Raw genomic sequence first — 15,781 nt, forward strand, 5'->3', positions numbered from 1 at the left:
GGGGTAAATTATGTTCCTCTCTGAGTATACCCTGATGCCTCTTTGCACAAGTAGTAGAGAGCCTGCTCTCCATGTCAGGGAGACAGGCGGCTCTTTGGGAACTGCCCCAGCACTCCAAAATAGACTTCCACCCTTCGGAAGTGATTACCACACTGGTGCTGTGTGCCTGTGCCAGCCCAGTTCAGGAGCTCTGCCTCTGCCTGTCCAGTGGTCCCCGTGCCCCCCCTGAGGTGAGAAGTCCCTTCTACTGTGTGTTGTTGCAATGAGAGGGGAGAGTAGCAGGTTTTCCAACCTGAGGTACAGCTGTGTGTCATCTCACAAGTTAAATGAGGTCACTTTTACCCCTGGCCTGGTCTGTTCCACCAGGGCAAAAAAGGAGGGTTTAAATTCAGCCCCTGCTGTCCGGAATGCCTCTATAGTCACCTAAACTGATTTCTAACATCCACAAATTCAGCAGGGACTGCAGTGAGCATCTGTTTCCATTTCCAGGCACCACCAGCACCATGTAAATGGGTGTTTATGGAATACTTGAAAATACTAATCTTTTGCGTGTTGCTTGCAAACTGTCTGCTAAGGGCCTTTTACTCAGCAATAGTGCATGGTGCCTTCATGTGCGGGGAAGGCACAGAGCCCCCAGTGGGACCAAGAGATGCAGACAGGCTGGGAAAGCCCATCTGGCTTGGCAGAGGAGCCACAGGGGTTGCGCTGGTGTACCAGATGGGTAGTGGCCCCACAGGGAGCTCATCAGGAGGGGCTGAGACCCCCGTGGCAGGGGCACCCTCTGTATCCAAACACTGAGGGGCCTCCAAACTCTTGCTGGTGCAAAGTACAGGGGCAGTGGCCTGTGTCTGTGGCAGCCCAGCCCTCTGATGTGACATGCCTGGGAACTGAAGCCCTGGAGTCCATAATGTTTGAGGTGGAAAGTTAGCTTCTGCAGCAGTATCGTTTATCCGGTTTGAATGAGAGCATCTCTTCTCTAGATCCTCTCTGGACTTTCTAATGTCCAGGGATGGAGACTCCATTGCAAGCTGCACTGCAGTTAAACATTGTCCTTTGCATTTGTATTTCTAAACCAAGATGTTAAAAACCAAGGTTTTAAAAAAAGAATATTTGTCCTTAACAGGTACACAGAACAGAACATTTATTTTTTTTTCCAGAAATGTAAGGTCTTATCTAGTGGATGGAGTATCTAAGATAAAAACATTGTTTTGAGTTGTTTTTTTCCCCAGTTTCCCCAAAGGAAATCTACACTGGGTCGAGTTGTTCACATCTGCAACCTCCCCGAGGGAAGCTGCACAGAGAATGATGTCATTAACCTGGGCCTCCCATTTGGGAAGGTCACCAACTATATCCTCATGAAATCCACTAATCAGGTACTGTGTATTTGTGGTCACTGGTATTGACATCTATTGGCATAAAGACATACTGATATGAAGACTGAGTCTTTGGGGAAAATCTCTTTTTTTTGTAATAGAAACTTAAATAAAGGAAGCCTGCCCTTAAAAAAAAAAGGTGGCGTTTTTTTTTTTTTTTTGAGATGATGGCATAGCCATGACTACTGCCTCATAGTTCTTGTTAAAAAACCCAGAAATCTCAATGAAATGTTGTAAAACTTTACTTTTAATAATAATAATAATAATAATATTAATTTTTAAAGAAGTTAGTAACTTAGCCTTCTTCTCTCAGCCATTTGTTAGGGTTACTTTCAGACTTCTTTTGTTCTGTTTGGGAGGTTTTTGTTGCTTCCTTACCCATACTTGTAGAGCTGAACTGGGTTTTGGAGAATGATTTGCACTCTAGCCTGGTTTGGCTGCCCTACGCTGCTGAACTGTTGTTACAGCAGAGGCAGATCCTGCAATGGTGTAATTACAGTTCCAGGCTGGTGGCAGAGCCCCCATGCCATGGCTGCACTGGGTGACCATTGTAAAGGCTGTCCCCTTACAGGGGGCACTGACACCTCCCTCCCTCCCTTTTAATCTGCACCAGATTGTAGTAGAGGGCTTTCTTCAAGGTACCTGAAGTCTACCAGTGGTGGTAGGCTGGGAAGAGTTGAAAATACTGTCTCACATAGCTGCATGAGACAGTACAGGTGGATGTAGAATCCAAGCCAGTGGGCAATTTTGAGACTGTAATGTTTCAAAATGCAGTCATTACGCAGCTATGAGCGGTATTCCTCAACCAGTTAAACCGCAGTCACTTCTAATGCAATTTTTGTGTAAATAAAAGTGCTAGTTGATATCATTCAGGTTTTTAAGACTTGGGGGGGGAGCTTTTTTCTGGCTGTTCATGCTCTGATCTGCTTTTATCTGGCTCTCTTGCAATTCTGCAAGACACAGATTACAATCTCAGGACTGGTGCGTGCTGCAACGTTGCAGTTCTGCATCCTGTCATCAGCAGCTGACCATGGTGTAGAAGCACCAGTGAGGAAGCAAGGCAAAGGTGATGCTATCTTATATTGAGCAAGATTAGATTCCAGACATTTAGGTTTTAACTAAACTGGCTTCTAAAGTTGTGTATCGGCTTTAATAGCTGGATTGAAACCATTATTTGCAGTTAAAAGAAGGCTGAGGAATGGACTGAGTGTTACTATTTCAGCTCCAGAGCTGGAAAGCTACCTAGTTCCGTACTATAAATGAAAATTATTGTGCTGCCTTTTTCTCTCTTACACTTTGTATTTTTAATTTTGTAGTAGATTTTAAAGCTCTCCCCATTTGTGCTAGGCCTTTCTGGAAATGGCTTACAGTGAAGCAGCCCAAGCCATGGTACAGTACTACAAAGAAAAACCTGCTATGATAAATGATGACAAGTTACTTATTAGGATGTCTAAAAGATACAAGGAATTGCAGCTGAAGGTAAGATAGTCATTCCTGATCAGTTTTCCTGAGTTTCCATGGCACGTCCTGGAGAATACATCTAAAAATCTTTGCTGATTACTGATTTCTAAGTAATGCTTTAATACTATGGAAAAAGAAATTAGGAAGGGTAAATTAATGGATGTATGTTAACGATCTTTTACACTTAGCTGCTTGCTCTTTTCTGAAATATAACTCTTGGAAGAGATCCCATTTTCTCTGGTCCTTGCATACCATTATTTCAAAAATCACTTCTGAGCTTCCTTCTGGGCAGGCTCCCCACGTTGCTTTGTCTAACAACGGTCTGAAACACAACCATGTGTAAGATACAACATGTCAGCAAAAATAAGACAGTCCTATGCTTTTAGTCAGGCGTTAAGCCTGAAGCAATGCTTTTCACTGCTTGCATGCTTGAGCCACGGTACAATCTCCATACTAAGCGGTGATGAGAGGGCTAAACATCACACTGATTTCTTTTTCTTTCTTTCTTGTGAATGACCTAAATTAAAAAGCAAGATTATCTAGGTTTTTTTACATTGAGTCAGAACAGAGCAATAGTCTTTTGACTTTCTGTATGTGTGATATTTCTGATCTGGACACCTGAGTGATGTCCAAATATGAGTGCTCTTGTAAGCATATTTATGGATGCTTATATACTGCCATTTGTAATGCAAAGAGAGTACTTTTTTTATGGAGACTTGGACTGGAACTGGCAATGCAGAGCTGAAAAGCTTCATATTGTATTACATAACACAGCACAAAGTTATTTTATAGAAGAATCGTAATGTTGCAGTTTATGAGGTTAAGGGGCCTTTCATACATTGAGGAAAACCAAGTAACTCAGATGATTTGGTCTTACCTTTGGAAAAGTCTCTTTCTCTCCTGTACATCTGTAATAGATTAAGGAGAGTTAAATGAGTTGCCAAAAGTTTGTAAACCAGGGCAATCTTTCTTAGTGTGGTATGGTGAGAGGTTCAGATGTAAGGTGGTGGAGACTGTGCATCTTTAACATAGAGGCAGAACAGGAATTAGCCAGGAGAGTGTGGTAGTTTGCCTAGATCTCAGGAAGATTCTCAGCCTGCTTTTGATGTCATGAAATGGCAGTTTCTGATGTCATGAAATTCTTTTTCTCTGCATCAGCAAAAGCCCTTTCTCTTTGTGAAAAACAGACAAACAAACAAATGTGCAATATGGAAGGGGGAAGATGCATGAGCTATTTACCGCTGCAGACTGTTCTGAGTTTCTGAATGACTATGTTGATCAGCTGTGCATGCTCCAGGTTTTTGATAAACTGCATGCACTTGAGCCTGGAGTACTGCATCTTTTGTAAATGACCTTGAATCTCAAGTAATCAACACTTCCAGTATGCATCTTTCTTGCACTTAGCTTTTCTGAATCTCTTGTGTCTAAGCAGTTTTTTAGAGCTATACTCCAGAATGAGCTAAACTCAGATGAAGAGAAGGCAGTTCATTCCCAGAGGATCAGAGAGAGACAGCTAAACATACTTAATTCAGATACTAGACAAAATGTCTGATTTGTTTCCTCTTACATCCAATTCCTAGCAAATACTCTGTGGCGCATGTGTAAAGGATGAGCTAGTTTTCAAAGTCTGTTGCCACAGCCAAATATGAGGAGACAGTGCTACAATGTAACAGAGCAAATTTTCCATTTGTATCATTTTACTGCTTTGTTGATACCAGCTGCAGGAAAGAGTGTAACCACAACACTGAAACCAAATGTTCCTCAGTAGCAGAATAACGGAATGATGCATGGATGCTGTTTCTTGAAGGGCAAATCACCTATATTAGCTTGGAGAGTAGTGCAGCATGCTAAGCAGTGTCTTTGTATTATTCAGAAACCAGGTAAGAATGTGGCTGCTATCATCCAGGACATTCATTCACAGAGGGAGAGGGACCTGCTGCGTGAAGTGGACAGGTAAAGTTTCTCCGTAGTTTGGAATTTGGACCTGGATAAGTCTGTAAACCTGCAGGCAGAAAAAGCATTGTGTGCTTCCTTCTCTTATTTGCTTTCTTAATTTGGATTTCACCTCAAATCACTGTAAAAATGTAAGTGGGTACAACAGTAGGTACAGGGTCTAGATAATGAGATCAGATTGAAACTGTATATGTTATGAACATAAATGAACTCTTTTCTGCTGATGATGACGCAGAAAGTGTGCCTGGCATGCGAAGAACACACAAATGAAGCTGTTCCCCTGCCCTCCCACTTGAGTAAAAAGTGTAAAGGCTGGGAGTGCTGTGAGACCTAGAGGGAAAGAGCCCGTTCAGATTAAACATACTTGGATATATATCTGATCTGCCTGACTTCTGGACCTTCCAGCAAAAATGGAGAGGAATCACAGTCCTAAAATGTCTCTTTTAAGCAGGTGACCTTTGTCATTTTTGTCTCAGAGATGCCTGAGATGAGTGGGTATTAAGGGTACAGACATTAGGGTCATTGTAAAGGTATTAACATATTATAAGCTTTTAATGCTAAACCCCTGTGAGATGCTTTTAAGAATGAATGAATGTATTCTTGACAGATCTGTGGGGATTTAGTTAAGCTCTGTGGACATGACACTGCCTCTTCTCCTGTTCGCTGTGTTTGCAGCTGTGCAGTGCATGTCCGTGAAAAGCCTGGGATCTCGGGTTCACAGGCACCAGGGCAGTCCCCATGTGTTTCCAATGTACAAGAACTTGGAAGGCCACAGCGGGTCAGCCAGTTAGTTACAACTGCCTTTTCTCTTTGCAGCAGGTATGGCACGGAGAGGCCCCGCTCTCGCAGCCCCATAAGCCGCTCCCTGTCGCCCCGTTCCCACACTCCCAGCTTTACTTCCTGCAGTTCACCCCACAGCCCAATGGGGACTGGCAGGACCGACTGGGGAAATGGGAGAGAGTCGTGGGATCAGTCCCCATATTCTCGACGGGAAGAGGAAAGAGACAGCAGAGAATGGCGAGAGAATGGGGATGAGAAGAGGGACAGGACTGACACATGGGTACACGAGAGGAAACATTATTCCCGACAGCTGGACAAGTTTGATTTGGATGAACGGATTGAAGGAGGCAGAGGGCACAGAGAAAAATACTTACGGAGTAGTTCCCCTGGCTCCCTTCACCCTTTATCTGGCTACAAGAGCAGGGAAGATGACTATTACCGAAAAACCTCCAAGTCAAAATCTGAAAAGTTTCAGAGGCAGGTGCAGGATTTACCTGGGAGATCTAAGAGAAAGGAAGAAGCAAAGTTAAGGGAACGCAGGCATTCTTACAGTGAGGACACTGCCAGGGAGGAGGTGGCTGAACAGAAGCACAGCAAAGCATCTGAGGGCTCCAGGCAAAAACAAAATGATAAGAATAAGGTGAAGAAAACTGAAAAAGACCAAGAAGAAGATGCTGCTACTGAAGGCAGCGATGTGAAGGAAACCAAACCTGCTGAGAATGAGGTAAATAGAGATTTCAAACTGTATGTAAGAAGGCGGTAAATGCTGAAGTAATATATTTTCTGTAATATTTTAGGTCAGTTATTCTGGGTGTGTTGCTGGTGACATCCAGTGTTTTGCCTTGATAAAATCGTGAATAAAGTCCTAGCAGAGATCTTGGGAGATTATCTTGTCCATGTCTTTGCCCAGATCATGCAGATCTAGTATAGCATTGCGGTGCTGGGTGCGTGGACATTGTCTTTCTGTGTCAAGTACAAAACCTCTGGGTAACCAGTGAGGGGAAGAGGACAGCCAACTGAAAGCAAAACCAAGTGACAGTCTGCTGTTTGTATGCAGGTTGTGTGTGCAGGGGCAATTGCCCTGCTGCTGTCTCTTCTAAATCTGTGCAGAATATCTCACAGCTGCTCCCTCTGCATCCAGCTCCTCCTTTCACTGCCTGCGGTTTGGACGGAGTTACCTAGGAATTAAGGGGTATTTTACAGGGACGCACAATATTTGTAGGACAATACAAGGAACTGGTTGTTATACAGCTAAAATGGGGAATGAACTTTTAATGAGAAACATTTTACTTTTGGTCAACTCAGCAGAGTAATTGGTTTCTATTAATTCCATGTCCTTACCCTCAGCTGTGGCAGGGATAATTCTCACCAATCCCTTCAAAGTGCTGGCAAGAATCTTCCCATGGCTGAACACTGAATCAGCTCACCTGTAAAATTATGGGATCTCTGGAGAAATGCTCCTAGTCAGTAAAGCGGCAGCATTTGTGAGTTGGATTCTCCACTGGGAAAAAAAGTGGAGGGGGAACAGATTAATATGCCTCATTTGCTCAGTCCCAGTACAGCCCATGCTTACATCCCTACCCTACAGGGATCTTGTTACTGGCTTTTGGCCACCTTGCCTCCCCCAGACCCCCTGGTGATACACTGCCGCCAGCCACCGCCCGGGATGCTGGCAGAGGCGGCTGCAGGGCTGCTTTGCTGACCGGGGGTCTGTCTCTAGCTCGTGACTGCGCTGCCAGGCCATCTGTGGTTGGTTTTAGTTGACCTTGTGTTAGTTCTTCTCAAAGGCAAGGTTGGTGGAAATCTCTGTATCTTGTCACTCAGCTAGTCTCTGTAACAGGCAGCAGCACTAAGTCACGCCATAGATATGTGTGTCGGTACCACCTTTTGCCATCTTTCTCCTCTGGCTGGTGTTTCACTATGATGGATGGTTCCTTGGGAGCAGATGTCAAGAGAGAAATGTCAGACAGCATCCTAAATCACAAGCGCTGCACACTCCTTTGCATGTTTTTCAAGTTATTTTAAAGTGACTTTGTTAAAGGCATACCTCTCCAGGGACCTCTGCTAATGATTTATTTTAAAAGGAGGAAATAGGTTTTAATGCCTTGAATCCACACTTTTGCTTTGTGGCTCTTTACCAAGTGCCAGGTAGTATTATGGTTTTGCTCTTTTGAAGTATGAAACGTGCAAGCAGTTGCATTCTCGGCTGATCCTACATCAATGAACAAAACAGTTGAGGTCTTTTGCGGAGTTTTAACACTGCTGCTCTCCTTACTGTGTCTGAGCCAACATAACAGATGTGCGTAGAGAACAGAGGAGTGGAGACTGGAAATCTTAACGAATTCACATTCTCCCCCACCTGTCTTCTAGCCAATTCTATGATATAAATTACATCTCTCTAATTTTGTTTAAATTTCTTTTTCTTAATCCTTATTTGTGCCGCTTTGCTAATGAAATCCAAGTGTTGGGTCTTTTCCCACAGTCCGGTTGACTTGCATAAACTTAGAATGTGACCTTGTGAGTGACTTTGCTTCCCTAGACCCAGAATAGAAACATACTAAAGCACCACTGTGTGTTACTATACATGTATATGTTGTATTTATTTTAGCTTGGAAAAGAGGAGCAAGTTCCAGAGAAGAGCTCACCTTCAGCTAATAAACAAGGAAAAGAATCTGGAGAGATTTTTGAAAACACCAGAAAAGAGAAGGTTGGTGACGCATTGTTGGTGCAGCTTCCATGACAAATGAGTGAGAACCCAGGCTTGGTAGCACATTCTCCCAGCTGAAATATTAAACCCCCACGGAAAGGCGTGTAAAGGGGTTGTAAGAAGGGGGTTGTCTAAATTAACTTGTCTACTCTTGACCTCTGCTTTAAGGGCTAGCTTTTCCTGAAGTCTCCAGAACTCTTTTTTTAGTTGCTCTTTGCCCATGTACATACATAGCCCCTGGCACTGGCAACTGTAAGTAACGTATGCCCAAGTGAACTGTGTAATTTTGTGAACCATGCCCCAAAATAGGAGATGTGGTCAGTTAGTGGAGAAGAAGGGGACTAATGATGAAAACTTTTCAGAACATTGGCCTTAGATGGACTATAGATAACAGCCTCTTCTGATTGTTTCTGGTTTTAATTAAATTATATCTGTACAGCACCCCTACTGCAGCATCACAGTCGGGGACAGCAATGTCCTTGGAATTCCTCCAGCTTCATATCTGTAGGGTCATGGGTTGATGGCCAGATATGGAAGCTATTGATATCTGCTGCTGTAGAAAACTGATCTCCTGGCAAGAACAGTGTCAACGCCCAGAGTTTTTATGCTCTTTTAGGATTCAAGGAGGGGAAGTGTGGGAATGGCCAAATAGGAGGAGAATACAGATTATTAATAGATTATGTGTACTCAATGAGTCTGGGAGTTGAAATCTAAGCTGCAAGTGTGTCTTAAAAGTGACATGTACCTTATAATTCTAATACTTCTGACGTCCAATATTAATGCCTGAGTCCTATAAGTCTATAACTGCATGTATGAGGTATTTCAGATTATGTACCTTGGAGTATAACTGTAAAACTGATTTTTCTTAAGGTCTAGGCCAATCTCTATCAACACAGTCCCTGGCAGAGGGCTCTTGCTGGTGGAAGGAAATGGCTGCAGAAGGTAGCTACGTTTTCTCAGTCACAGCAGGAGTTTAAAGGACCTAGTCCAGCGAAGTGAAAGCCACAGTGGCTAGACTGGGGTTCAATGTTTTGCCATTGTGCTGCCTATTTCTTGCCACCCTGGGATGGAGGTAGAGAGGGAGAGATTCATTTCCTTGGTGAACACACAGTAGCATCTGTAGCATAATAAAGGATAACAGGTTGTACTTTGTTCTACTGCTTATAGAAAGCTAAGAAGCAGGAGGCTGGAGAGACTGTAATCCCCAAGGCTGTTACAGAATCTCCTCAAAATGAAGTTTATGTAAAAAGAGATTGCTTGTCCTTGTGCGTAAAGTTGAAAATCACAACACCAAGGCCTGTTGTTCTTTGAAACTAAAATATGAGAGGGGTTAGGCACAGCCAGATGGAAGTTCTTCCCAGTTACTGATGTTCAAAGCCTACTTTTAACAGTATGATCTATAATCACTGATGTCTCAAATGTTTTACATCTTTGTGACAGGATCGAGACTGGGAGAGTGGAAGTGAGGTAGAGGGTGAGACCTGGTATCCTGCTAACATGGAGGAATTAGTAACAGTAGATGAAGTGGGAGAAGATGATTTAATCATGGAGCCTGATATAACTGAGCTTGAAGAAATAGTACCAGTTGATCAAAAAAATAAAACTGCTTCAGAAATGTGTCTCTGTATGTCAAACATGTTAGAACTGAAAAATGATCACAGCTGCTTAACCAGGAGTGAAGACAAATTTGCCCATAAAGCTTTAGAAACAAACTTCAGATCAGCAAAGGGCAGTGTAGCTTCTAGCGGCTGTCGGGATGATGATGAGGATGATGATAATGATGATGCTGTAACTGAAGCATCAAGCCTAAATCTGGACCCTGAGCAGAAGCCAGAGGAATTGCAAGAAGACCAATCTGCTAAGGAGTCTGATCCCCAGCAGAAGGAAGGAAAAATTGATAAGAGCTCCGACACTCGTTTAGAGCTCGAAGATCACCATATACCTTCTGTTCATCTGAAAGAAGAGACTCTCCAGCTCCCTGACACATTTATAGATGATTACAAACAGATGGGATCACAAGGAGCTGAGAGCAGAGAAGTTATGGAAATGCTTGTTAAAAACACTAGTGAAGAAACAAGACCTGGAAGCCAAGAGAGTCCAGAGGCCAAGGGTAACTACTGTTTTGGTTTTTTTTTCTTTTCAGCCCACAGGGAGCCTTGCATGTTTTCTCTGACAGTAGACTGAAATTTATCGCTAACAAGAGTAAATGTTGCTAATAGTATCAAGACTTGTCCTTGGAGCGGCTCAGTAAAAGAACCCCAGTGCCTTTCGCCAAGCTAAACCATTAGAGCCTCTTAGCTGAATAGTGTAAAGGAAATATGATAAGCAGCTTGCAAGCTTTCTGAAAGGCATAAGCTGCTATAATTGTCGTGTCGAGGTTCACATGAGTTTCGATGAAGTCTTTCAGTGCCCTGCTAAATTTATTTCGAATTGTCAATGAAATGAGCGACAGTCTCTGAAGGTCAACAGAAAAGTATCTGTAATGTCTGGCTGGCTCCTGGACAAGGCGGGTATTCTTACACACTGTACTGAAGTATCAGTAACATGGAAATTATCTGCAGATTGTTATTTCTCAGTCCCTGTTCATGCAAATACATGCCTTTTGTCAGGACTTGCCTTATCATCTCCTGTTATCTACCGCATGCTGCCTTTAATATAACTGATAGGACATGCTGTGAGATAATGCCAATAAATGTAATCATAGCTGCCTATTAATATTTTAGCTGTCAGGAAAAAAGGGATCTTGAGTGTCTGAAAATGAGTTCAGTTCCTTGTCACACTTTCAAATGAAACTTGAGCGAATGGAGTGTGTATAATGAGGTGAAGTAGAAAACAACGTAGACCATGTTGGCCAGGAATGCTCTTTTTTGTTGCTACCAGAGACCGTGTGGTGGAGAAGGGGTTGTGAACAGAAGTTGCTGAAAGATTTTTATGGGTGCAATTTTTCACCAGAAAATGCTGGAACATTTAACGTCTGATTTTGAACTGTCTTATTCCTCCAGGACAGATTTGCAAATTGCTCAGTTCACAATACTTACCTGTCTGGCCTGAAGACAGCTTGCTAGGCTTGCATATTTGGAGATAACACTGCCATGCAAACTCCCTCGGACTGGGGATGGCAAGGTTGGCTCCCCTGGGCTGCCCACTTCACGGGCAGCCGGCTGACAAAAGAGTTGGGTACCCCAAGAGCATAGTTACTTTGGAGTTTTCAGCATCTCAGCTTCCAACTTGCCAGCAGGGAGCCTGGAAGCTCCAGGGGATCTTGTGCTTCCCAGGTTTCTGCCATGCACTTGATATCTGGGATCTGTAGTGCAAGGCTCTAGGCTTTCTGCAAAGGCAGCTGCCAGCTCAGGAGCCCAGAAATCAACTTAAATTGCTACAAAGACTCTGGGTCTCTTAAGAAGACCTAACTGAAGCTTGTGGGTTTTCCAGGATCTCTGCTGCAGATTTGGAAAGCTGGGATGGGGTTAAAGTTAATCTGAAAGCCAACCTATCAGCATTTTATATTATTTTATTTTAAATCATGTAATAGGCATATTTAAAACAATGAAGAAAAATTCATTCTCATAGCCAGAAATTGCAGATCTTTGAACTACAGACTTGAAAGGCAGGAAGGGTTTGGTTTGGGCAAAAATGTATTTGTTTTATGAGAAAATATATCCCTTATATAGATGAAATTTGCAATGCAATAGAAATGTTGTCAGGGTAAGGGAACTAATTCTTTGATGTAAGAACTGAAGAATAGGAATCAGACCAGTTAATCTGTAACTTTGTTGCCCTGTGATAACAAATTTCTCTTTTTTGAATAAAAGCAATTCACATGTTGGGAAGGGAGAGCATCTGTTCCTTTCACTGGCTTTACCTGCCTCAGCAAATCAATTCACTGTTTTCCACGCCTTGAATCTCCAGCCTGTGTACATTAATGTTGGTCAGCAGGGACCAACCATCCCATCCCTACTGGCCAGGAACCAAAATCTTCAAGTGGCTAAGAGCCATAAAGCAGAAACTGTCCCTTGGAGAGCTGAGGATGGGAGAAGAGTGGCTCCAGGGGAGAGGATGACAGTGATGCTGCAGGGGTCCTACAAGAGGAAGGTTTGCTCTGCCCGCACACCTCCTTAGGCAGCGTGGGGACTTGCTGGCAGCAGGTCCTGCTGCACCCCCTTTCTCAGCAGCCCCTGTGTTAGCCCAGCTCTGTCTCTGGTCATGCAGTACCATACGTGGTTACAGAGCTGCAGTCGGACCATGCTGGTGCCAGAGGCACGTATAGTGTTATAGATCTATTTAGAGATTAAAATATGAAAAGAAAAAACATAATGAATGTGAAATTAGAAATAGAAAAATGGTCTGCTGGGAGAAACAGGAGTGACTGCACAGTGTAGTACAGCTGTTGGGAGTTGTGCTGAGCAGGCCTCTGATTTAAATGGAAAAGCATTTTTTCCAGATTTTACTTCATATATAGATCCACCTAGAAAACGTTCCCAAGAAGTTTACTAACGTTTCTTTAAACTAATAAACTGTTTTCATTCAATACATTTATTCATTTGTTAAGCAAATTCTAGGTACTTGGAAATGAGATCTCTGGAATACCCGGAGGTAGAGCCTAAAAGAAGGCACTCTCTGCCAGGCTGGGAACAAGAGGATGTCTTCACCGAGCTCAGCATCCCCTTGGGTACGTTGGGACACCCAGGCCACCCTCGGCCTGCAGTACCACCCACTGCAATACCTAGAGCCTACAACAAGATGTCACTTTAAGGCTACCTATTGTATTTATTTTTCAGAACAGATGTGAGTAGAGTGAAGGAACCGGGTACATGACAGAGGGGTAGCTATTGAAAGAAATGGGCTTTTGATTATAGATCATTGCTAATTTCATTCCACGTGAATGCCAAAAGATAGCTGTTAATGTCGCTGATGAGATGAAATAAGTTGCCTTGGACTATATATGAGAAATACTTAGTAATTTAAAAGTCTTTGTCATAAAAGTATTGCTTATACTTTCACTATAAGCAAAAGTATTTGTCTTACTGATCATGAGTAAAACACCTGGAAGATGTACATCCTAAAGAGCATCTGTGTAACTTAAGGATAATTTTACTGCTAATTGCTATTCTAGCTCTTGAGTTTGTGCAGTGAAGTTTCCAGTCAGTATTATGCACAAGAAGGTACTTTTTAAGATATGTATAATATCTAAGAGAGAAGTGGAAGGTGTATTTGCAATGCACAGGATTTAAAACTGCGAAATTAGGGAAATCAGAGAAGTGAATCGAGGATTCAGTCTTCATATCTATGTCATTTAACTAAACAGCAACTTTTTACTTTGAAAACAAGTATTATGGAGGGGAAGGGTTTCAACTGACATTTTAATGCAATTCAGAATTTCTCAATAGGTGTGGAATTTGTGGTGCCTAGAACTGGGTTTTATTGCAAGCTCTGTGGACTCTTCTATACAAATGAAGAGACAGCAAAGACAAGTCACTGCAGAAGTACTGTTCACTACAAAAATCTTCAGGTAAAAACATGCTTGGAGGTAGCTAACAACTTGCGCATACATAGACAGTGCTACAAAAAATTAGTTTTTATTCTGTGGGACAGAATTTAGATGAAGTGAAATTTAGATAAGCAAAACTTTTCAGTAGTTCCAGTAGTACAGTCATTTCTCACTCCCTGATCCTTGAAATCAACTTCTGGGTCATAAAAAAGTGAGGCCAGGTGATAACTTCATTTTCTCATCTATATTTGGTCCTCATCACCAGTACAGCATGCAATTCACATCTTTAATTCCCTGTTCTTGAGGGTCCCAGGTGTTTCTGTCACTGGGATTGAGCTCAGCAGCAGCAGGGCTGCTGCTGAAATAAGAAATGATTTCTTAATTTCAGCAGCATTAAACATGCCACTCGTTTAATAATGTTGCCAGACTTAGTTGTGCATTGGTGTGAACTTCTGCAGCGTGTTTCAGCACACAGTCCCTCTGTGACGCACAGGCTCTCCGAGGCATTTCCTGTCACCCGCTGAAACCACCTCCCCGTGCTGCAGAACAGCACGGCGGGTCAGCCACGCCGAACACCGCTATTGAATAATTCCTGTAAGGGTAGGCAGAAATGTGTAATTACCTCTATGGATTCCATAAGCATGTCAGCACTTGATAACAGCACACAGAGACCACGGGTGCTTGCAGTTCAATCAGAAGACCGTACCTTTATCGCTTTTCAGATGCACGGTTGATACCATCAGTCGTGACAGCATGAGCACTAACTGCCCTGTGCTGAGGACTCCTCAGAGGAGGTAGCCTTGCCTGTCATCTCCTTGAATCCCTGCCTGTGTGCAGGGTGTGCACCCTGCAGAAGACACTTTTGTTGGCATTCGCATACTCTTAGTCATGAAAGAGCAAAGCAAAGCTGTGCCTTGTTTCTCCGTTTCTTCCCTCTGCCCATAGTAAATGTTGGAGCTCCGCTTATCTTCAAGTAATAGCTATCCTTCCCTAGCTAGCTAGTAGGCATTGGCTTTTCTAGTGACAATCAGAGTCAAATAATTTCTCTGGGAGAATTTTTCTTCTTGACTTTGCTAAAGTTACATAGCTGTAATCGTACAAAGGCCTCTGTATGGCCTTTGTATGATTACACACAAAAGACTGTGCCTGCAGAGCTGCGATGCTTGCTAATAATGGAGCCTCCAAGTGTAAGCTTGAAAAACAGGTGCCCAGTTTTCATGCCTGTTTTTGTTTCATACAAAAAAAAAAACCAAACACCAAACCCAAGAAACTCATGCTAAAGCAAAGACTGCAACTCCAGCCCCTGCCCCTGGCAACTAGTCCCATGGGAAGAAGAGGTTTTTTTTCATTTTCCAAGTTATTTTGTTAGTCTTAGAAAAAAAAGGTCCAACTAAAACTGAGCCAGTGTGAAAAAAACATCTTTTTGTCCCTGTTAAGACATTTCCCATGAGCACTGTGGAAGATCTCTAACACTGACTTGAGATAAGAGAACAAAGACCACAAAAGCTGTTAAAATTAAATCTGTCAAATACGGTAATAAAAACAGGCTGTTCTGTGAGCCGTACCTCTTATCTTACTAAATGGAGGAAGTAAACATCGCATCCAACTTCTGCCTGCTCAAGTGGAAACTCAGCAAATTTTAAATAATTGTTCTGTATTACTAGAACTCTTTTAGTTGCAATTATGCACTCTGCAAGAAATGTCAGTCTTCTCCTATGGTGGTGCAATTTAGCGAGTGCATCCGCCAACATAAGAACTATGGACTTTAACTCTTACTGTATGTGAAGCTATGGGACTGCCGCTGCAGGCTGTCATCTTGCCTAAATGACAAACACCATTGTCCCATGACAATGACATTGTTCCAAATGCCCTTATGGCTATAAGTCTTTTATAGTTCATCTGCTATTTGTCTCCTTGAGGCCACATCGAAAAATATATGTTCAGTGTTTGAATTTGAATGCAAAACCAAACAGGTTATTTATGAGTTTTATTCCAAAAGCCTTGCTTAGATTACGATGA

The 15,781-nt window shown here is 42.7% G+C and overlaps 1 protein-coding gene across 2 annotated transcripts in view; it reads left to right on the forward strand.

Annotated features, from left to right (window-relative positions):
• RBM20 (RNA binding motif protein 20) overlaps nucleotides 1–15,781 on the forward strand; it is a 107,081-nt gene that overhangs the window by 85,198 nt on the left and 6,102 nt on the right. The window contains exons 6-13 of one of the 2 annotated variants that reach the window (XM_037400671.1): nucleotides 1,230–1,373; nucleotides 2,721–2,852; nucleotides 4,708–4,787; nucleotides 5,604–6,291; nucleotides 8,176–8,274; nucleotides 9,715–10,384; nucleotides 12,824–12,943; nucleotides 13,662–13,783. In XM_037400671.1, the coding sequence (XP_037256568.1) occupies nucleotides 1,230–1,373; nucleotides 2,721–2,852; nucleotides 4,708–4,787; nucleotides 5,604–6,291; nucleotides 8,176–8,274; nucleotides 9,715–10,384; nucleotides 12,824–12,943; nucleotides 13,662–13,783 (2,055 nt within the window). The remainder of the gene's footprint in view (nucleotides 1–1,229; nucleotides 1,374–2,720; nucleotides 2,853–4,707; nucleotides 4,788–5,603; nucleotides 6,292–8,175; nucleotides 8,275–9,714; nucleotides 10,385–12,823; nucleotides 12,944–13,661; nucleotides 13,784–15,781) is intronic. The other variant, XM_037400672.1, reaches the window with a different exon arrangement.

Source organism: Falco rusticolus, chromosome 9 (assembly GCF_015220075.1).
Source record: "Falco rusticolus isolate bFalRus1 chromosome 9, bFalRus1.pri, whole genome shotgun sequence".
Taxonomy (NCBI): Eukaryota; Metazoa; Chordata; class Aves; order Falconiformes; family Falconidae; genus Falco; species Falco rusticolus.